The 23,767-nt window shown below is 42.9% G+C and overlaps 1 protein-coding gene across 1 annotated transcript in view; it reads right to left on the bottom strand.

Annotated features, from left to right (window-relative positions):
* The window catches only part of LOC122810159 (AKT interacting protein), a 379,674-nt gene that overhangs the window by 200,424 nt on the left and 155,483 nt on the right, over positions 1–23,767 (bottom strand). Inside the window, exon 2 of the mRNA XM_044081634.1 lies at positions 4,262–4,367. Within this exon, the coding sequence (XP_043937569.1) occupies positions 4,262–4,303 (42 nt within the window). The 5' untranslated portion in view covers positions 4,304–4,367. The remainder of the gene's footprint in view (positions 1–4,261; positions 4,368–23,767) is intronic.

Raw genomic sequence — 23,767 nt, 5'->3', positions numbered from 1 at the left:
GAGGCCCATTTCAATTTTAAACCACAACTACAGTGTTGCTGTTCACAACAGCTAAAAGAATGGCAAAGGTGTTGCCAGAATTGACAGATATAGAGCAACGTTGTTCTGTTGAGGGGAAGCAAACATTTGACATTAACAACACAATGATGATTCAGACAGAAGCAGAATGTAAGAAAATACCACTGGTTTTGTTAAGTCTTGATGTAGAGAAAGCATTCAGAGTAAGCTGGGATTTTATGAGTAGGGCAAATGGAAGCCTTTGCATTCCCTGACACAATAAGGTCAACTAGGAGGATATGAGGGATTGTAGGCAAAAACTTGAAGTGGGATGGGTTTTCAATAAGTCGTTTGAACAGAGGAACCAGGCAGCAGTGTCCCCTTTTCCCTTTATTTGCATTATAATTTATAGCCACTGACAAAGAAAATAAGGGACACAGAAATTCAAGGTGGCTTTATTTGCAGATATTTTGTACTAGATGGAACCTGAACAGTACATATAGTGTGCTGTGGAACTTTCTGAAACGATTCTAATTTCTTTTCTGGATATAAAATTAAATGAAGACAAAACAAAGACTGTAGCTGTGAACTATATACCCAAACATGAAATGGTTCAATACCCATATTTATGGGGGGGGCAAAGTATTTATGAGTATGGATTAAAAATAATTCATTTATGGCGGCCAAGGATGTGTGGGAAGAGACTAAAAAGATAATACAAAAACTGCGAAACTGGAAGCTATTGTTTTTGGATATGGATAGCAAAATTCAAGCAGTAAAATGTTTTTAGTCCATTTTGTTTTTTAAGCAGATCAAACATTTTTGTCAGAGGGGAAGCTGTGGATAGTAATAAAGAGCTGAAGGATTTTATCGAGGGGGGGGGTAAGTTGATCCTTCCAATAGGGCAAGGTGGTACCTGAATTTAAAGGGATATTTTTAGGCTACACAGTTGAGGCGCATATACATAACACAAGCAGAAAGCTATAATTCAAAGCGGAAAAGGATGATGATGGAACAAGAGGGGGGGGGACTTCATGAAATAAGAAAAGTGTGGATTTTTGGATGCAGATCCTTAAGGAGAAGGGGCATTACAGAATATTATGGGTAGCAAAGTATTCCAAGAATGAAGATAAACTTAAGAATGGAGAAAGAAGTTTTTAGTAATAGGGATGACTGCAATTAAGGGGTACATAAAATAGGTAAAAGAGCTATAATTTACTGCAGAAAACTGGCAAAGGAACCAAGGTACTGAAAACAAATTAGAGCGTGAAAGGTAACAGAATGGGAAGAGGCCAAAAAGCCACTTGGACTACAGAGTAGAGACTGCCTTCCTTATCACGGATGGATATCGGAGTATAGGCAGATAAAAGGACAGGGGAATCCCAAGTGAAAAACCTGCTCTGGTAGACTGTTTAGTTGAATGCAGAACAGAAGCAGCAGTTTTAAAAGATAAACTAGTAGGGCACAAAATGTTGCACGATAAGAATTAATCACAAGGTTAGAAAAGATTAAGAGAAACTGACCAAGCAATTCACAAGGAAACAATGGGAACCATTTTATTCCAAGCAGACTCCAAAGAGATTTTCATCATGTAGATGCCAAATGTTGGCTGCGTGATGGGGAAGAAAGAGGCTGACTTTAGAAACTCCACACAACGTATTTGGTCAGTAATGTTGGGTGAACAACTGGGTGTAACTAAGGAAATCTTGAGGTAGGATACAGGATCTGAATCATCTAGCCTTGACAAGTTTAATTCTGATGGCTGCCAAAAAAGTAATTAATAGACTATGGAAATCAAAGTCTAAACCAACTGTATCTGAAGTATTGAATATCATAACAGAGATAAATGAACGAAGTGGGATCTTTGGAGAAGGGTACGACTAAATTACATAGCAAAAACAAAAATTGTGGGAACACATGCATAATGTTTTGGAGGAGAGAGGTTTAAGGGAAGGCAGAAAATAGATCAATTTAGGTAATGTTGGATTGATAAAATATATGTGATGTTGGTTTGCAACTGGTAATGCATTAATGTTCTCGGTTATGTAAATGTTTACCTATATCTTAAGTGATAATTTAATAAAGATGTTAAAATCACAATGATCTGAAAGCTCAAATAGCAGCAAGGTAAGGTTGCACCATTCTGTGAAACCTCAGCATTCCAATAAAACAGGATACCTATGTACAGCATCCTTTTAAGGACCGAAGTGCTCAGAACTTCTATAGCACTACAGTAAAATCATGTTGTCTGCTTAGTTTTCAAATACAAAAGATTGAAACAAATCTGTGCCTCACTCAGCTGCACAAGTTAGGCAAACTGCTCTTATCTCCCCATCTAATTTTCTGCACCAGTTTTTATCAGTGGTATTTCTCTCAGATTTCTCTCCTGCATTTCCTTTACATGTACTGATCAACACCTCTCTCCATCGTGTTCTCTACCATCCACTCTCATACATTTGTACTGCAACAAATCCTGTAAATATGCAAACACCACATTTTAATTACACAAGTAGATATCTTTCTAATTCACTCTCATCAGGAATCCTCTACTATAACTTTGGCTTTGCCTCTTTTCTGTCAGACTGCTATGGATACCCTATCACATTGATAGCAAACCAGTGTTCTATACTGAAAGCACAGATTGCTCTTGTGAAATGTTCAAATCTTTGCGCATCAAAAGACATCCATCAACTGTACTCCCATCCAAGAAGCTTCTGGCAATAATACAAATGGCAAACACTAAGCAATTTGTGCACTTCATAATAGCTGCATTGGTGTAGAAACGCTGTCTCCTACAGGATTTACGAAGGGAAGAGTACTCCCAATAAGATTGTAATCCTCTTCCTTTATTAACCTTGGGTCACCATCTACTGCTCCAGTGCCCAAGAGGACATCAGAACAGTAAACTTCTACAATGCTGCCGCATTCAATAAACATATGCAAAGACAAGAATATGTCCAATTTAGACAGTGGACCAAGAGAAAGGGAAGGGGCTCCTTGGCAATAGTTTGTCCCAGCCTAGTGAAACAAGATTACTTCTACAGGAAGTCTGAACTGCAGAAGAGGGGACAAGTCAAGATTGGGTGGGGAGGGCCTTGGCTGCAGACCTCAAGATTCTCACCGCAGAAGTAGGAAGCTTGGCACCCATGTGGATTCCTCAGCATGGAGGATCCAAGCAGAATGAGAAACTGAAGGAAGGGACTGCATGCTTCTATAGGAGATGGGGCCCTTCATTTTGCATGGGTAATGTCCAGGTAAGAAACTATTACACAGGACCTCAATCTTAAGCAAGTTTGTCTGCTTTAATCCCTCAGATATCAGAGGCAGCCCAGCATCTCACCAACTGCAGCAGCTGTTATTGTGCCATGAAGTTACAAATGTATATAGTGCCCTTGAAGTTATAACTGGGTATAGTGCCACAATTGTTAGTTTTGTGATGGACACTCAAAACCTTCTGTGACCAAACAGAGAATTCTGGTAAAAAAACATCTCAGAGGCTTTATCAAGGAAGCCTGGAAACAGACTATGCAAGATGCTGATCAAAGTGCTTGAACAGAGTGGGAGAAGTAAATTGTTTTGTGTAAAGGTCTACAACTTCAGCAAGCAGAGGGGATTGAAATTTTAACCACCCTGGAACATTCTTCAAGCACCCCCATCATTTTCCAGAGAGGACTAATTAGTCTGCTTTCTTTAAGAGGATTCCTTATGTCCAGTTGTTTCCATGACTGAAAAAGAGAATCCTTTCTATAATGGAAGGGGGAAGAGGGAAATAACCCAAAGCTTCAGATCAGTATGTCTCAGGTAGGTATTTTTGAAGGAAAGTAATAGACAATCACTTTAAAGTGGATTTAAATTTGTCAGGTCTCCCCAAGGAAAAAATTAGAAAGGTAAAATGACCCCTCATACACAAAAGACATGCCATGCTGCAGCTGAGACACTTTCATCCAAATGTATAAGTATTTATGTGCACTTATCCAAATACTCTGGCTTTTCTTTCCTGAAGCATGCCTTTGGAAAAATACAAACCAAAGAAAATACAGAGAAGGAGAAATAAGTGGCAAATTGAATACATCAAAAGCCTAAAGTAGTACAGATGTTCACAAGTAAAAAGAAATGGGAAATGTTTAATAAGCAGACCATATGGTTACTTACAGACTAGAAAAGGACACTTGTGTAATTGATCTTCATTTTAGTAGACACACCCAAATGTATGTGAGAAAGGATCAATAGCCCTGCACGACACCAAATACCAAGTGTGGCTTACCTTGCGATTAGAACTTGTAGACATACTCCATAGAGGGTTCATCACTTGCGCAACACACAAGGAAATTCGGCTTTAACACCCCCTTGGTGAAGGTCAGTTTTTTGTCCTAATAAAACAGATAAAACCATGAAAACAGACTTAACAAAAATCAAAGCCGGTACACCTACTGTGTTTAAAATGTAACCATCCATCAAAACACAAAACTTCTGCTTTGCATTAGCCAAGTACACGTGCAGCTCTGTTACTAATGATAGGACTGTACCAGGCGTTATTTAAAAAAAAAAAAAAAAAAAAAAAAAAAAAGGTGAAAATTACATGTAGAGTAAATCAAGGTGACACTGTTCACCCCATAACTGTGAAAGGAAAACTGCTACTTCGAATGCAACATCTTTTAATCTTAATACATTTTTCAAAGCAAATACGGAGTTCTCGGTTTGTCAAGTTGCCCATTACTTGGTCCAAAACCAAATGACTGCATTTTGTCTGGTACATTGTCTTAAATTGAATTCTTACTTGACCATTTACTAACATTAACAGTACACGCAGACAACACAATTCTCAGTCTACATCCATTCATCCACAAGCCTTTCCTCCCATTTTTGCACATGGGGGCAGGGTGTCACTTCAACAGTCACAATCACCTGGAGCAAAAGGTTACACTACTAGGTGGCTATGGCTAGCCCTGCAACAGTAGTTCTTCAGCACCACCCACTCACACCTATAGCCAATTTCGAGTGTCCAATCCTTCTACTGCAGTTCATGCATTCTACATTGGACAAACATCCAAACCCCTTAGGTTACGTATTTCTGAACACCTTTCTGATGTTAAACATAAAAGAATGAGCAATGCTTTGTCCAAACATACTTTACAACACACTACAGCATCCTTTCACTTTTCCATTGCATTCAATTTTGTATGCCATCCAGTTTTTTGGTTTCTATCCTCTCAACCTATCTATAATGGTAAAGTGGATTGTTAAATTGGGAGGGCTGTTTAGCCCAGGCTTAAATGAATATTTATGAGCCCACTAATATCATCTCAGTATCAATTAAGGATATAGTATATACATGTTCACAAGATGTCTTGTATTACACTGATGAAGGCTAGGTTAATTCCTTAGCCGAAACGTTTTTTTTTTTCTTGTGCTTTATGTAGAAATAAAATTAATATATACACAGTGCACAGTTGCTGGCTTGTTTTTATTTGAGGTTACTTTTTGGCCGTGCAACTACTTCCGTGCAGGATATTTCTTTTCTGAATCCCAGACCTCTCAAGACGGAGATGGTGAAGTTTAGGTGATGCAAGACCAATCGAGTGGACGGGGCCTGGATCAGGATATCGTCCAAACAGGAGAAGAGCTGGATCCCCTGTGTTCTGGGCAAAAGCAATGACTGGGGCTAGGCACTTTGTAAACACACTTGAGGCCATAGAGAGACCAAATGGCAAAGTAGAAAACTGAAAGTGTGCAGAACCCACTGAAAAGCAGAGGGATTGGGATGTGCAAGTACACGTCTTTTATATTGGCGGACACCAAGAAGGCCTGAGAGAGGATTAGGTGGAAAGAGAGCTGGAAGTGAGTATCCAAAAAGGCAGGGACCTGGAGGAAGGTGTTGAGATGGGAAAAATCCAAGAAATGGTCTCTGGGGGCCTTCTTTCCTGGGTACCAGGAACATCCAGGAGTAGAATCTGTTTCCTCTTAATTGAGGAGGTACCTCTTGAATTGTGCCTTGAGAGAGAAGATCCTGCAGAACTGGGGGAAAGGAAGCCATTTTGTCTCAAGGGGGCTGAGGAATGCCTTTGAAAGTGGGTCTGGTGTCCCACACCATGAAATATCCTTGTTTTATAATTGAGAGGACCCAAGAGTCCTGGGTAACCAGTTTCCGTGAGAGAGTGAGAGCGCGAGAGCGCGAGAGCGCGAGAGAGTGAGAGCGCGAGAGCGCGAGTGAGAGTGAGAGCGAGTGAGAGTGAGAGCGAGTGAGAGTGAGAGCGAGTGAGAGTGAGAGCGAGTGAGAGCGAGTGAGAGCGAGTGAGAGCGAGTGAGAGCGAGTGAGAGCGAGTGAGAGCGAGTGAGAGCGAGAGCGAGAGAGCGAGAGTGAGAGCGAGAGCGCGACAGACAGAGAGCGCGACAGACAGAGAGCGCGACAGACAGAGAGCGCGACAGACAGAGAGCGCGACAGACAGAGCGCGAGAGACAGAGCGCGCGAGAGAGCGAGAGACAGAGCGCGCGAGAGAGCGAGAGACAGAGCGCGCGAGAGAGCGAGAGACAGAGCGCGCGACAGACAGAGCGCGACAGACAGAGCGCGACAGACAGAGCGCGACAGACAGAGCGCGACAGACAGAGCGCGACAGACAGAGCGCGACAGACAGAGCGCGACAGACAGAGTGCGACAGACAGAGCGCGACAGACAGAGCGCGACAGACAGAGCGCGACAGACAGAGCGCGACAGACAGAGCGCGACAGACAGATGTCTGGATCTAAGGGCTGGTAGTCACAGACTACCAGGCTTAGCCTGAAAAGGCTGCTCTGGACCAGGGGTAGAGGGAGTAGACCCAGAAGAGGTCTGCTCCCTGGTATCCTTTTTCCCTCTGTATGGCATCTATCTGGAAGGCCCTCTCACAAATGTAGTTTTAGCTGGATAGTTCCTCTGAAAGTGGGGAATGGGGAGACAAAAAATGTGTGAGCCCCTGAAGTTCCTTACCCTTCTCCCTTTCTTCTACGGGACCTTAAAGGTCTCAGCAGCTGCTGAACCAAACAAAGCTTTGTTGTCCAAGGGAGCATCCATAAGTTTTGACAATGTCATCAGGGAGAGGCTGTTAGCCTAAGCCAGGAATATCTCCTAATGACAGACCCTGAGGCTGCAGCTCTACAGGATCCTTTGACTGCTTCATAACTGTACTTAAATGGAGTGTTTAGTTACTTGACTGCACGAATTTGAGACTAGAGATTTTGGCCTTGACAATGGAATCTGGGAGGTCACAAGATTGCTTAATAGCATCAGAAAGAAGAGCCAATGAGTATTTGGCCATGTGCGTCTGATAGTTAATGGCTCTCGCTGCTAAAGTGACAGACGTGTAAACTTTTTTGCCTAGGCGTTCCATTAATCTGCTCTCCTTGCCAAAGAGAAGTGGAAGGTAAAAATTTGGAGGTTCTCTCTGCAGCCACAGAAATGGTGGAAAGGTCTGCAGAAGGGGCCTTAAAGAGAAATTCTGCATCTTCAAGGACTTTGCAAAACCTGTCTGGGCACTTAGGTTCAGGGATAGAGGATCTTGATTTTTAGAGGCAGCCAGGAAGCAATCTAAAAAGGCAGGATGCACAGGAGGGACTGCAGACTGGCTAGGGGACTCATCTGTAAGAGGTCATAATACCTCTTGAGTTTCCGTAACCAGAGAAGCTGCAGTCCCACTTAAAGTCCTTCATCTGCACAACAGTTTCTCCAAAGGTAAATGTCTTCCCCTGGGGAATCTGTACTACTTGACTCCTCCTCTGGAGAAGCATACCCCAGACGGGAGGCAATTTTTAGGAAGTGTAAGAAAGGGATTAATTTTCTGAAGAATTCTCTTCTTTACAGGATAAGTCAGTAAGTAGTTTACCCTTAGGAGTAGAAGCTGAGGGGGCCTGGGCAGGAGCCTGGCATAATGCAAGGAAGGCTTTACTCAAGCCTCGAGTAAACGACTGCCAGTCGGGTGACTGGTCAGATGGTACAGACGTCAGAGAAGGAGCAATATATCCTTTGTCTTTTGCTTCTTTTTTTGTGGGCCTCCGACACAGAAGTTTCTGTGATGCAATGCAGGGACGAAGGGCTGGACACCAGTGGGCACTCCACAACGTCTGAACATCTTTGGGGACAATAATTTGGGAAACACCGTGTTGGCCCTCTGAAACAAGTCTAGGTCCTCCCCCAGCAACTGAGTCGGACACCTGCAACTCAGTCTGACAACTTCCACCTGAGTAACCACAAGTGGAAGGTCCGCACATTCCAACTCTGACTCAGAGCCTTCACCGGCCTCGAGAAGTACAGATGGAAGAGAGCGCAGCCACTAGATCAGGCTGAGATTTTTTGGCGTTTTTTGTGGGTGGGTCTTACGAGGTTCCCAATGTCGGGTCCATATCTTGAGACATTTCAAGTGCTGGTTCTCTAGATACAACTTTAACATGGCAAGATGATTCCTGAGGGTTTTGAGGACAAAGGCCTGACAGATTTCACAAGTGGTGTGGTCCTGGTCTTGGTCTAGACAGAAAAGGCAGAGCTTGCGTGAGTTTTTAAGTGGAATCTGCCTTCCATACAGACACTTGCCTTTTCTACCTGACATGAACTCAAAGCACAGTAGCAAAAAATAATTAAAAACCCCTATGGTGTACTTATCGGAATACGGACAACATAAAGTACTTCAAGCGAGCAACAACCGGAGCTAGCAGTCACTCAGGTGGCAGAAAAGTTGAGGTAGGTGCTTGCTGACGTCAACTTTATACCAGACGTCTGTTTATGGCAGATGTTCGCTGCGAGACACGGGATGTTGCATGTACCTTCGCAATAGCAACTATCTTTTGTAAAATGGCCGGACGCACAAGTCAACCAGAGGCAGACACCCTTATGTTATGGATACAGCAGCATATGAATACGACATCCTGAAATTACAGGAGAGAGAAGCACTTGAGTTTATAGGTGAAGTCAGAATGTACAGTTGTGTACACTTGCCATAAATGTAGACGTTAGAGTGTATTCACTGTTGCAGTCATTACATTTGGGTAATCTGCTGGCAGGTTGCCCTCAGTCGGCCTGATTAACAAAGCCTCGAGTCCTGCGTCTGTTACTGTCCCTTCTTCTATGATGTCAGGTCGTCAGAGGTATAAAACATGAAGCCAATGCCATTACATCAGTTTTTCTTGCCCCAGATGTCAGGAGCCCCCCAAATGGGGAGCAAATAAAATTAAACAGAAAAAAAAATACCTCCAATCCCAAAAGCAAATACACCAAAAGAGCTTTTAAGCATACTGAAAGAAAGTAGAGGTATAGCCAGAGAAAAATAGGGGGCTGGAGGGAGGGTAACCAGGACTGCAACAATGAATACACTAACATCTACATTTATGGTAAGTGTACAAAACTGTACTATGTTCTTAGTGTTTCACTGTTGCAGTCATTACATTTGTGTAGATTCCCAAAGCTATGGTTGGGTGGAAGGAATTATACAGCATTAGGACCAGCTATAAGGCCCTGCAGGACAGCAGTGGCAAAGCTAGCTCTGGATTTAGAGAAGTGGTAAATGGCAATGTTTGGTGAATGTATGAACCAAGCTCCAGGTAGCAGCTTCTAGAATGCCCCTGGTTGGAACACCTCTGAGAAAGGCTGTAGAAGTAGATGCAGCCCTGGTGGAATGGGATCTGATCCCCTGGGGGATAGTTTTTCCATGGTGCATATAGCAGAAACAAATACAATGGCTTATCCATTTGGAAATGGTTTGCTTTGAAATAGCCTTTCCCTCTGCCCCTGCAGCAAATGCCACCAGCAGTTCAGATTTTCTTTGAGATTTTGTCCTGTTTAAGTAAAATCTAAGTTGTCTGTGTACATCCAATGAATGCAGAATACTCTCCCCCTTGTTCTGTGGATTGAGAAAGAAAGTTAGCAAATGGTCTAAGAGCCACACTGGATACCACCTTGGGCATGAAGGATGGATTGGTCCCGAGAGATACCCTGTCCGCATGAAAAATGATGAAAGGCTCCACTGCCATAAGAGCCTGTAATTCAGAAATCCTTCTAGCTAAAGTGACTGCTGAAAGGAAAGCTGTTTTCCAGGAGAGAAATTTTAAGTCTGCAGTAGCAGCTGGCTTGAAAGGAGGGAGAGGGCTTTTCCAGTACAAAATTGAGGTCCCAGGCAGGGGTTGGAGCTCTCCTGGGTGGTCTTATGTTTTTGGCCCCTCTGAGATGCTGCTTTAGCAGATGAGAGAAGAGGGGAGGTTCTGTGTTGTAATGAGCTGAAATGGCTGAGGCATGGATTTTTATGGAAGAGAAGGACAGGCCCTTGTGAAGCATCTCAGGTAAGTATTGTAAAATATGAGGAATGTTGGGCACTGCTGTGCTTATCCCTTGAGATAGATTCCAGGCACAGAATCTTTTCCATTTGTCAGCATAAAATTTTCTAGTACTAGGCCTTCCTCGCCTCCAAAATGACATCCATCACAGGTTTGCTGAGGGATGCTAAGGATGAATTTAGGTGATTTAGCCATGCTGCAAGATTCAAAGTTTGGAGCGGAGTTTTCTGAATTTGGTTGTTCTGCTGAGACAGTAAGTAAGGTGTCTGAGGCAGATGCCATGGAGGAAGGTGCGACATTTCGTAGGAGTGGCTACCAGTGTTGGCGAGGCCAGTCTGGAGCAATCAAAATCATCTGGAGCAATCTACTTCTCATCCCTTTGTTCACTATCCCTATCATTACAATGTGTACAACTTTCTTTCCTTCGCAACTTAAAATTACTTATCTCCTTATCACTTCTATCTTTTCTTGTCACTACTTACCTCTTTACATCCTACGAATACCCACTTAACTCTTCTCTTCCTTTTCCCTCTAAATACACCTCTACATCTATATCTCCTTTCTCTCTCACCTTCTTAAATCTCACCTATCAGCCTAACTACCCACTAGCTAAATACCACAGACTAGCACACTTCAAATCAAGCAAACTAAAAACTAGGAAAGTATTTAACTGTATTTACAAACTTCCCCTAGCAAAATATTATAAACTCCTCCACTCACTATTGGACGGAGATATTCATCCTAACCCTGGCCCACACCATACCAATACCAATGTCCACAAAAAACAAGACAAACCTCATTCTCTAATATCTTCCATATCTAGCAACTCCCTCTCTATTGCCCATCTAAACATACGAAGTACTTGCAATAAAATCACTCGTCCATGCCCTCCTAGAAATCCATCAATTTGACATTTTATGTTTAACTGAAGCATGGCTCAAGCCAACCATTAAAGACAATGAAATCACTCCACCTGGGTATAGCATCATTAGACTTGATCGCACTGCCAAAAAGGGTGGAGGGGTAGCAATTTTATACAAAACAAAATTCCAGCTTAGTAATCTCAATCTGACTCTTACCGTAGAAAATAATGCCGAAATAATCAGCTCCAAACTTCAACTCAACACTTCCAAAGCTATAAATATCATTTGTGCTTATCTCCCTCCAGGAAATAACATTAATACCCTTGAATGTATCCTCAGTTCACTCTCCACCAACCTCCCACAAGAAACATTAGTCTTAGGTGACTTTAACATTGATTGGTTTACCTGTAACAATACAAATCCTACCTCCCATATAAACCTCTATGGCTTCATACAACTCATCAATAGTCCTACTAGAACTAACAAAACCAACAATAATGAAACCACCTTAGACTGGATCCTCACTAATACTCCCCAACAGAACTACCAAGCAGGTACCCTACCAGAAGACCTAAGTGACCACTCATTAACATATATTATTAGACATAAAACCAACCTAATCTTACCTACTACCTACAGAACCCTACGCTCCAAAAAGCAATTTAACATGGAGCATTTTCTAACTGAGTTAGACTATGTAATTGGTCCCCAATAAAATATCTCCCACTTAACGAGGCAGTAGATTACTTTAATTCCACTTTGTCTATCCTGGATCAACATGCCCCAAGTCATACTATTAGAACCAAAGCTAAAGCAGCACCCTGGCTGACCAACAGTACTAGGCAAAAAATAATTCTCAAACAAATCTTGGGCAAAATGGCATACCACAAAAAACCTATCAGACCACCAATACTTCAAAGAGCTTAGGAATAGTACAAAAAAAGCCATACTGACAGACAAAAAGAACTACTACCTTCAATTACAACAAACCTCCAAAAATGAACCTAAAAAATTCTGGGCTAGTATAAATAATCTCTTATCCCCAAGCCAGTCTATCACACCCAACCCTCAGGACTCTAATCCAGACAATCCCACACAAATTGCCAATGACTTCAATTCTTTCTTCACTAATACCATCCAAACTCTTGCTAGTCACCTATCTCCTGACACCTCTAAACTACTCTTACCTACCACAAATACTCCTCCTACTCTTCACTTACAACCTGTATCTACGTCCTTTGTCTCATCTCTGCTCCAAAAACTTAAACCTACCACCCCCTCTGCAGACAAACTTCCTGCTGAATTCTTGCAAATTGGAGCCAAAGCCATTGCTTACCCTATTTCTATTCTAATAAATAGATCTATTAATGAAGGAATCTTCCCCTTCTATCTGGAAGATATCTCACATTATCCCACTACACAAAGGGGGAAATGTAATGACCTTTCAAACTATCGCCCAATAGCACTACTATCACCTCTAGCCAAAATTATGGAGAAATGTATCCACAAACAACTTCTTAACCACCTTCTCCAAAACAGTCTACTTGCTAACAGCCAGCATGGATTCAGACCTTCCCACAGTACTACCACTGCCTTACTCTCTTTTACCAACACCATCAACCACAACCGCAACAACAATTACCTATCATCTTCAGTCTTCATTGACTTATCTAAAGCCTTCGACATGGTTAAACATAAACTCCTCCTACACATACTAAAATCTCTCTCACTTGACACCCCTTTCCTTAACTTGGTTCACATCTTATCTTGACAACCGTCAGCAGGCAGTACTCTGGAAGAATTCATTATCTAATCTCTTACCTATCTCTCTAGGCGTACCTCAAGGGTCTATCCTAGGCCCCCTCTTATTTTCAATCTTTATTAATGACCTCCAATCCGCTATCCCTAACACCACTTGCATACAATATGCAGATGATTCTACTATAATCTGCACTGCCACCTCTCAAAATGAACTTCAGTCTCTTACCCAAAAAGCCTTTTCTTCTGTTGAAAAATGGTTCTCTGATCGTTGCCTTCTCCTCAACCCCAAGAAAACCAAACTGTTACTGTTCCCACCTACCCGTAAATGTACACCACTTAATTTCTCTCTCACATCCACTGATAGCACTCTCATTTCTCCTGACTCAACAACAAAATTACTAGGAATAACTGTTGACAACAATCTAAACTTTGACTCACACATCAACAACACTATAAAAGTAGTTGTTAAAAAAAATTGGTTCTCTACAGAATCAAACCCTTCCTTACACATGAAACAAGAACCATCTTAGCTAGATCTCACCTCATCTCTACTCTTCTATATGCCTCCCCCATCTATACTAATCTCTCCAAAAGCAACCTGAAGAAACTTGCTACATCCTACTATAATATTGCTAAATTCGCTACAGGATCCCAGTTTCGAACTCACCACTGCCTGAACCTAAGACAACTAGGTTGGCTTGAATTTACCAACAAATTAATACTTCAACAGCTCTTAATAGCTCACAAAATTCTACACCAACCAACTAAAATACCAATACTCTCTAACCTTGTTATACCTTACAAGAACATGAAACAGCTACGCTCCTCAAACAAACTACTGATTTATACTCCCAAACCTAATAACTCAGCAGGGGACTGCCTCTTTTCCAACTCTGTTGGAAAAATGTGGAACAAACTACCCTCTGATATCACATCTTTGTCTACACTCTCACTTTTTAAAAGACAACTAACTATGCATCTCAATAGTCAATGGCTTTGCCCCTGTACCAACCCAGATTAACTTTCCCTCTTCCTCAGTCTCTTTTTCTTACACTACACCCTCATAACTTTCCTTTTCTTAATATCTATGTAGTGAAATGTTATCTCTTATACACAGCACTACCACGGTAAAAAAAAAAAAAAAAAATCTATATATATAATTTTTTATTATTTCTTTGTACAAAGACATTAGGACATTTTTCTCCTTGTTTGCTACCATCATAGTTGTACATTGCATATATTGCCTAACTTTGTTTTTTAAATTCTAATCTTGTATGGTCTATTCTGTATAAACAATGTAATATTCCATTGGAGCTTTTCTCCCCGGGCCTCTACTGAAAATGGACATATATCCAGTTAGACTAGCCAGGTCAACAAATGTAAAATAAAATAAAATAAATAAATAATAAATTTTTGCTGTGTCCTGTCGGACATTTAGTAGAACTTTGGAGAGCAGAGGCAGAGCGGGAAATGCATAGACTGATCATTTTTCCAGCTGAAGGATAGAGCATCTACTTTCCAGGCTTTTTTGTGATGAAGTCTTGTGCAGAATTTGTCCAACTGATGGATCTTTTTGCCTCACCCCAGAACTATGTCTGGGCTCTCCCATTTGCGTGTCAACATGTTGAAAATACGTGGTTCCAGTTTCCATTCATGTGGGTCCATGAGATTTCTGCTTAGTTCATCTGCCAGAGTATTCAGCTTTCCTGGCAAGAATTGAGCTTGTAATTGTACTTGATAGGTCAAGGTAGTGTTCCACAACGCCAAGGCTAGTCTGCAAAGGGGGTAAGAGTGTGTACCCCCCCCCACTTGTTTATGTACCACATAACAGTGGTATTGTCTGTCTTCATCATTAATTGCCCTGGATAAAGGTAGTCCTTGAAGGCAGTCAGTGCATTCTGTACAGCTAGCATTTCTTTTTGATTGATATGAAGGTGCATTTGATTTGGGCTCCATTTGCCCTGAATGCACTTCCCTGCCAGATGTGTCCCCCAAGCATAGTCTAATGCATCTGTAGTTAAGGTCTGGGTGGCAGGGAGTGGTGTGAATGGCAGTCTCGTTTTGGTGACAGGCCTCTGCCCACCATAGGAACTCTAGTTGCAGGCAAGGTATGATAGGAATCATTGTTTCTAGGCTGTGACAATGCTGCCTCCATAGACTTTAAGTACCACTGAAGTTTCCTCATATGCAGTCTTGCATATGGAATTAGAAGAATGCAGGAGGCCATGAACCCCAAGGCTTATAGTATTTGCCTTGCAGAAAGCAGGGCTTTTGTGGCCACCTGTTTGAAGTAAGTCACCAAATGAAATTTGCTTCTCTGGCATAAGGAAAGGCATCTGGGCAGTTGTATTCAAGCTTGCACCCAGGAATGTAATTTTTTGAGGGGGTACCAGTTGTGATTTCTTTTCACTTATAGTGTATCCTAGACAAGTTGGAACCCTTTTTACAAACGCCAGATGGTGTAGAAGTGTGTCCTTGTTTTCTGCCCGAATTAGACAATTGTCCAGGTATGGATATATTTGAATATTTCTTTGCCTGCAAAATGCAATTACTGGAGCCATGCACTTTGTAGACCCCGGGCGCAGTAGAAAAGCCAAAGGGCAGTGCAGAGAACTGGTAATGCAAGTAGCCTGCTTTGAAACGGAGGCATCTTCTGCAAGATTCCCTGATTGGGATATGCAGGTAAGCCTCTTAAATCTAGAGTTGCCAGCCAGGCATCTTTGCCTAGCATAGGAAGTAAGTGGTGAAGAGTCAACATCTTGAATTTTGGAATGTCCAGAAAGGTGTTTAGAGTAGATAAGTCCAGAATTGGACACCATGATTTGTCTTTTCTGGGTACCAGGAAAAGTCTTGAATAGAAACCTTGTCCCTTTTCCTCTTCTGGTACTGGTTGAATAGCCCCCATGCTCATGAGGGAAAGTACTTGTTTCTGGGCCTCTGCCCACTGATTTGGGGGCAGGTCTGGCCATCCGTTCAGAATTGGCAACGTGTGGAAATGAAATACCATGATTTGTCTTTTCTGGGTACCAGGAAAAGTCTTGAATAGAAACCTTGTCCCTTTTCCTCTTCTGGTACTGGTTGAATAGCCCCCATGCTCATGAGGGAAAGTACTTGTTTCTGGGCCTCTGCCCACTGATTTGGGGGCAGGTCTGGCCATCCGTTCAGAATTGGCAACGTGTGGAAATGAAATCTGTATCCCTGGGATACTACATTTAAAACCCATTTGTCCTGAGTTATAAGTTGCCAGTTTCTTACATGAAAAGCCAGTTTTTCCCCCCAAAGGAGTGGCTAAAAGGTAAGTGCTTGGTAAGTGTAAAGGGAAGTCATTGAGACTGCTTACCATAGGGAGGTGTCTTGTTTCCAGATTTGGAAGTGGGGGCACCCCATTGTTTTGTTCTGAAATTCCCTTGTGACTGAAACCTGGAGCCTTTGGAATGTCTGGGTTTGACTTGAGTGGCTCTCGAAGGAACTGGAAAGGACCAATTCTTAGTAGGCCAGTGCCTGCTAAATCTTGGAGGTTGCACTTGTAAGAAATCTTTCACAGTTTGCATAGATTTTGCTTTATCTTCTATCTTTTTTAAAACTTCTTCAGCCTTATTACCAAAAAGAGACGGTTCTGTTGTAAAGGAGTGTCCAACAATTTTGCTTTAATATGATCAGGCAGATTTTGCTCTGAGCCACGCATGCCTTCTTAGCACAGACCCAGTTACAGCAGCCCTGCAAGAGGCCTCCAAAGAATCAAAACATTGCAAAGTAGGTTTTCCAACTTGTTCAGCTGAATGCAATAAATCCTGTAAATCTTTGGTTTTCCACACCGTCAGAAATTATCACTTTCTGTTTAAGCAGTCCCATGATATGCCGTTGATATTTTAGCATATGAAATTGACAGTTTAAAGCTCTGATTGCCAAGGTTGCAGAAGTGTAAACCTTCTTACCCCATCTATCCAGCGCCCTGGAATCTCTACCAGAAGGGGTAGGATGTTTAGCAGCAGAAAAGTCTTAATGCCCTTGGGACCCTGAGAAATAATTTCAGGATCTGCAACAGGATTTTTGAAAAGGAATTTGTGGGAGTCAGGAACCCTGTAGTATCTGTCTGGCTTACAAGGAGCCAGAGGCAGAGAATCAGGAGCTATACTAGACTCTGAGTCTTGAGTATTGAGTATCAGACGACATAATATAGTTAAATTTTTTGCCAAAATAATGCTGGACGAACTCCGCCCGACGCTTAATGGTGCGTTTGTTGAATGTAGCACAAAAGCGACAGACCGAGACGTCGTGGTCTGGGCCTAAACAAGGAATACAGAGGGAATGGAAATCCTTATGCGGTATTCGCTTCCCACATGAAATTAACTTTGTCTGACATCGGTCTGAGGCAAGAAAAGTTTCCCCAACGGGGTACTTAGCTTTCAAGAAGACTTCGGTTTCAAAATTTTCATAATTTCAGGAGCTGGCCGACCGGCACTTGCGAACTGCTTCTGCTTCGGGCACCGCGCGGAAAGAAAGACTGAAGAAAATGGCGTCGGCTGGTTCCTTTATACCCATGTCGCACTGACGTCAGGGAAGAAGCAACGACAACTGACGCCGGACCTAGACTTTGGAATTCGGCCGACCGAGGACCCGCCTGACGGCAGGAGAACCCATCTGTTATGACTGCAGCTGTACGCACGATGAACATAGAGACTGACACCAATGAGTTTGCATCCAGCAGAGCTGTGATTGTGTAGTTTACAGTAATGCCTAGCTGGAGACAGAGATGGGGTAAGCAGCCATTTTTTGTTCCAAAAAAGGTTGCTTTAACTTTTGCTGTATTTGCTTAAAAAGTCTTCTAGAACATGATCTTGTACTGAAGAAAGGTTTCTGCTACATTTTGGTATAGAGGACTGAAAAAAATACTTCATCCCTTCAATCTGCTTCCCTCTTTCAACAAATCTCTTTAGAACATCAGCAGATGAAGTGCCAAACAAAAGATCTTTATCCAGAGAGGCATTAAGAATTTCAGACATAACATCTGAAGGTAAAATTTAGGTCTGTAACCATGCAAACCCACAAGACTGATTCAGTTGCTGCAGCCCTAGACACTTAATCAGTGTCATCATTTAAGCACATCAGGGAGTGTTTAGTACCTTGAAAGACAGAAAGCAAGAATGACTTACATTCCCGAAAGGGTTAAAAATAGTCAGTCTTTCATGTTAGCAAAAAATGCCTAAAGGAATTTGGACATGCTAGCTTTACAAAATTACAGTTTTAAATACTAAGAGGAGGTGTAAACCTTTTTCCTGAATCCGACAAAAGTTTTGCAATCTTTGTCAGAGGGAATGGCATTAGAAGCAGTCAGGCGTTTAGATTTGTTTTTTGATAACAAAATTACTGAAGGATTGCTTCTGGACTTACGGAAAAGGTACAATTGAAGCCAACTAGCTGGTACACTGAAGACTGGAACAAAAAAGTCACTATATAAAGACAAATCCACCCATGTGACTGAGGAACTTTGTACAGTTTCTAGTTTCATAGGAGCAGGAAATTGGCTATCAGGAGACATACTTGTTACATTAAAAAGTCTCCTTGGGTGCTGCAATTACTGCAGGTATAGCAACTGAGGGTCTAAACAGTTCAAAGTACCTCTATCGATATTCAAACAAAACTCATTATGCTCCCATGCAATCAAGTACCTCATCCCTCCAAAAGAATCTGAAGAAATGTTATGGATCTGTGAGATTTTTGTGGAGGACAGGTACACAGTGGACAACTTTAGCAGAACAATGATGACTCAGAGGGATGCAGAAAGATGAACACTGCTGCTGATGAGTCTTGATGCAAAGAAAGCATTCAACACAGTAAGATGGGATTTTAGGAATAAGGCAATGGAAGAATTTACATTCCCTCATACAATACAATTAATTAGATAAAGGATTGGAGGCAGGAATTAAAGTGGGAGGGTTCCTCTCCATTAAGTTGTTTGGAGAGCAGAACCAGGTAGGGGTGTCTCCTTTTCTCTATTTGCTTTATACTTTGAGCCACTAAAAGAAAAATAAGGGACCCGGAAATTAAAGGATATAATTGGTATGGGAATCAAGAAAAGCTGGCTTTACTTGTGGATGATATATTGTACATGATAAACCCAGAAAAGTGACACTGATGTACTGAGGAACATTTTGAAAACAGTTTCAAAGTCTTTTCAGGATATAAAACTAATAGGTTCATAGGTTGGTTACTAGGTTATCGGCCCTAGGGCCTATACAAACCTAGCCATAACAATTCCCTGGTTATTTCTTCCCACAATATTTACTTCCCTGGTCCAAATTTCCTATTTTCCATCCAATCGTCAAGGTTCCTTTTGAAGAAGGCCAAAGAGGTGCTCTGCTGGACATGTATGGGTAGTCTATTCCAGAGTCTGGGGAGTCTCTGGGTCAGGAACCTATCCCTCCAGCATGTTTGGTTTATTGTGATAACAAGATTTAGGCCCCTGGAGAGTGTGGCTCTGAGGGGTTGGGATTTCTTTAAGTGTAGCATGTCCAACAGCTCTGGGTTTGACATGGCCTTTTATGTTAAGCAGAGATCGCCTCTGAGTAGACTACATGTGACAGAGTATTGCTCGAGTTTTAGACGGTCAGCATAGGACATCTGCTTTAGGCCTGTGATTCTTTTAGTGAGGTATTTCTGCGGCCTTTCCAGTTGTTGCAGATGTCTTCAGAGGTACACACCAAAATGGGGCGTTGTATTCTATAATGGGTCTAATGAGGGATGAGTACAGTGGGACAATGACCCTCTTTCTGGATGAAAAGCCCTTCGTGATTAGGTGTGCCACATAGAAGGATTTCCTGACTGTTGTGGTGCTGTGGTTATCGAAGGTGAGACCACTGCCACCTGTGTCCAAGTCTCATCACACTTTCGGGTTTAGTGTACTGCCACCTATGTGGCAATTCACGGGTACATATGTTTTTTTTCCTCAGAGGGGATAACAATGCATTTCTTGGCATTGAGCTTGAGCCCATGGCTCTGGCAGCAAGTATCTGTTTCTGTAAGGCCCTTTTGTAGAATATCCACATCATTTGGGGATTCAATAATGGCTCCCAGTTTGCAGTCATCTGCGAACTTCGTTAGCCAGAGTCCCTTAGCGTTGGTCTGTACTTCAGAGAAGTAGATGCCAAACAAGAGTGGTCCCAGGACTGAACCCTGAGGTACTCCACTTGTCTGGAGCTGGATTTGGAGTCTGCTACTTTTACAGTCTGGGTTCTGTCAGTAAGCCAGTAGGCAACCCATCGAGTGACGTAGGGATTTATGCCCAGCTTAGTAAGTTTATCTGATTCCAGAGTGGGGGATGGTGTTGAAGGCCTTGGCAAGGTCCAGACAGGCTGTGTGGACCGCCTTACCCTTGTCCACAGCTCTGGAGACTGATTCAAAAAAGTCAAGTTAGGTTCAGGAGACAAGAGCGGCCCTTCACAAACCCAAACTGTATGGGTTCCAGTGTTTGAAGGTTGCCAATGTCTGTTTATAAGTTCCATGATAATACGTTCCATGGCCTTGCAGATCAGGCTCGTCAGACTGATGGGGCGGTAGTTCCCAGGATCCAAGGTCGATCCCCCTTGTGGAGTGGGATAACTGTAGCTGTGCGCCACTCACTCAGTGGGCACAAAGCCTGAGGTGAGGCTATGATTAAACATAACAGTTGGGTGAGGTGCCAGTTCAATTTGTAGTTCATGTAGTACACAGCCTGGGATGTTGTCTGGACCCATGGATGCTGTATTCTTAGCTTTGGAGAGTGCAGTTTTTGCTTGTGTGGCTGTTACCAGAATATGGCAATCTTTCGGTACGGAGATAGGCCCTTTACGGGGTGAGAGGGGGGTGAAGTTGGCACCGAATCAATCTGCCAGGATATTGGCAATATCCTTAGGATCAGTATATTTAATGCCATTCTGTTGTAGCTCAGAGCAGATCTGAGCATTGCCATTTAGATTCTTGACATAGCGATATAATGCCTTGTGGTTGTCTTCGGAATCTTTGCCAATTTTATTTTCGTAACTAGCTTTGGTGGATTTTATGAGGGAACTCTGCTTCATACCGAGGCTGGTAAGGGAGTTTTTTGCATCCTGGGATTTTCCTCTTTTCTGCAACAGTTTCTTCCTTTTGTTGTAAAGTTTGTTTATGGCAGGGGACCACCAGATTGGCTTCCTTTTTTTTTTTTTTTTTGGAGGGGACGATGATGAAGATGAAACAAAAGGCTATAGCAGTAAATTATGTACCCAGAAGTGAATTGGCTCAGCAATATCCACATTTACTGGGATACAAGGTGATTTATTTCAACTAGCTGTGTTTCTGAAGGGATCCAGTATTTGTCAGCTTGGGAGGACATGGTCAACAGACCACGTCTGTTTGTACTGATGGTCTGCACCTTTACCCTCTAGGCTTTTGAATACTGGCTAAAATGTTATCCACCCCCATAGTGCCTTTCTTAGGAAATGCCAAACTGACAAATCTCCCAACATAATCAACTCAGACCCTCAGGGGGTTAATGCTCAATGTCAGGACCCTAAAGAAAGAAACTACACCCCCTCCAAGCCTCCTCACACTCAAGAATACAGACATCTGTGCAATTACTGAGACATGGTTTACAGTGGCACAGAGTAGCCCGGCAGTGCAAGGTTTCAGTGCCTTCTACACTTAGACCAGTGGCTACACATACATACTGGACTTCAAGCTCACAAATATTCAAGAATGCAGACCCCCCCCAATGTCTCGCCCTTCATGATGAGGTCTGACCATAATGCGCTCTCCCTCAAAATCAAAATCGCTGTAATCCTATTAAAACAATAGACTATTCCAAGGCAAATTACCCGTTAAGTGATGGTTTGTCAAAATTCAATACCCCTGAAAACCCAAGAACACACCAGCCTATGCTGAATTTCTCTCAAACTCTGTACAACCATGTCAGTGGCTGCTGTACCAACCAAAAGCCTAGAAAGCACAGTTGTGTACACTTACCATAAATGTAGATGTTAGCGTGTATTCACTGTTGCAGTCATCACACTTGTGTTATCGGCCAGCAGGTAGCACAGTCAGCCTGAATACCAGAGACTTAGTATTTCTGCGTCGGATGCAGTCGCTCCAGGACTGACGTCAGGGGTATAAAAACAGGTAGGAGACACCATTACATCAGTTTTTCTTGCCCCAAATGTCAGGAAATACCAATACCCCTGAAAGGGGTGAGTAATAGCCATAGAGAGGAGAGAGAGAGAGAAAAAAAAAACAGGGGGGGGTGGAGGGAGGGAAACCAGTATTGCAACAGTGAATACACTCAAACATCGACATTTATGGTAAGTGTACACAATTGTACTATGTTCTTACGTGTTTCACTGTTGCAGTCATCACACTTGGGTGGATTCCCAAAGAAGGGTGGAGGTGGTCAAGAAGAGTTAGGGCTGGCTAGTATGCCTTGCAGGACTGCTGTTGCAAAACCTGCCCTGGATTTGGAAGAGATAGGCAGGTGGTAATGCTTGGTGAAGCTGTGTACAGAACTCCAGGTAGCAGCTTCCAGGATGTCCCTGATGGGGACTCCCCTGAGAAATGCTGTATAGGTAGATGTTGCCCTAGTGGAAGGTGTTCTGACCCTCTGAGGGGTTGGTTTGCCATGGTGCTTGTTGCAAAAATGGATGCAGTGTGCTATCCATTTGGAAATTGTTTTGAAATGGCCTTGCCCTCTGCCCCTGTTGCAAAGCTGACTAGTAAACTGGTCAGATTTTCTGAAGGGCTTAGTCCTATCAAGGTACAATCTGAGCTGTTTGTGCACATCCAAGGAGTGCAGGATCCTTTCCCCTTTATTTTGAGGATTAGGGAAGAAGGTTGGCAAATGGATGGATAGGTTGAGAGCCACACTGGACACCACTTAAAGGAAGTGTTAGTCCTGAGGGAAACCCTGTCAGCATGGAAAATAATGAAGGTTCCACAGCCATAAGTGCTTATAGCTCAGACACTCTTCTAGCTGAAGTGATGGCCAGAAGCAAGGCTGTTTTCCTAGACAGGAATTTTAACTTAGCTGATGCAGCAGGTTCAAAGGGGGGGGGGGGGTGAGCATTTCCAGTACAAAGTTAAGGTCTCAAGCAGGAGTGGGTGATGGCCTTAAGTTGTTTGCCCCTCTCAGGAAATGTTTGATAAGAGGGTGCGAGAAGAGAGGTGGCTCAGTGGTGTAATGAGCCGAAATGGCCGAGGCATGTATCTTAATGGAGAAGGACAGGCCTTTGTGGAGTAGATCTGCTATGTAATCCAGGATTAGAGACCAGGAGGGCAGAGTGGTGCCCTCGCCTTTAGATTGAATCCCGGAGCAGTACCTTTTCCACTTATCGGCATAGGATTTTCTTGTACTGGGTCTTCTGGCCTCAAGAATGACGTCCAGCATCTGCTTGCTTAGGGTTGCTGGAGGAGGAATCCAGGAATAAACCAGGATGCAAGATTTAGGGTTTGCAGCTGTGGATGCAAAATCTGTCCCTCCTGCTGAGAGAGCAGGGTTGGGGTTCTGGTGTAGGTGCCAGGGTGGCACCGGTGACGCACTGCACAGGAGTGGGTACCAGTGCTGGTGTGGCCAGTCCGGGGCAATCAGAACTGGCCTTAGTCTGTCCTGTCTTATCTTGAGTAATACTCGAGAGAAGGGACAGAGGGGGAAAAGGCATAGATTAAGAGATTTACCCACTGAAAAGATGGGGCATCCACTTTCCAGGCCCTGCAGTGAGGATTCCTGGTGCAGAATGTGCTGAGCTGGTGGTTGTAGGGGAAGGCTAAGAGATCCACCTCTGGTGTTCCCCATTTCTAAAATCAGACGGTTGAAGGTGCTGGGCTCGAATTGACACTTGTGTGGGTCTAGG

This window comes from Protopterus annectens, chromosome 8.part1, assembly GCF_019279795.1.
Source record: "Protopterus annectens isolate FY-2018-M chromosome 8.part1, PAN1.0, whole genome shotgun sequence".
Classification (NCBI taxonomy): domain Eukaryota; kingdom Metazoa; phylum Chordata; order Ceratodontiformes; family Protopteridae; genus Protopterus; species Protopterus annectens.
This window is presented reverse-complemented; position numbering and strand designations above follow the sequence as displayed.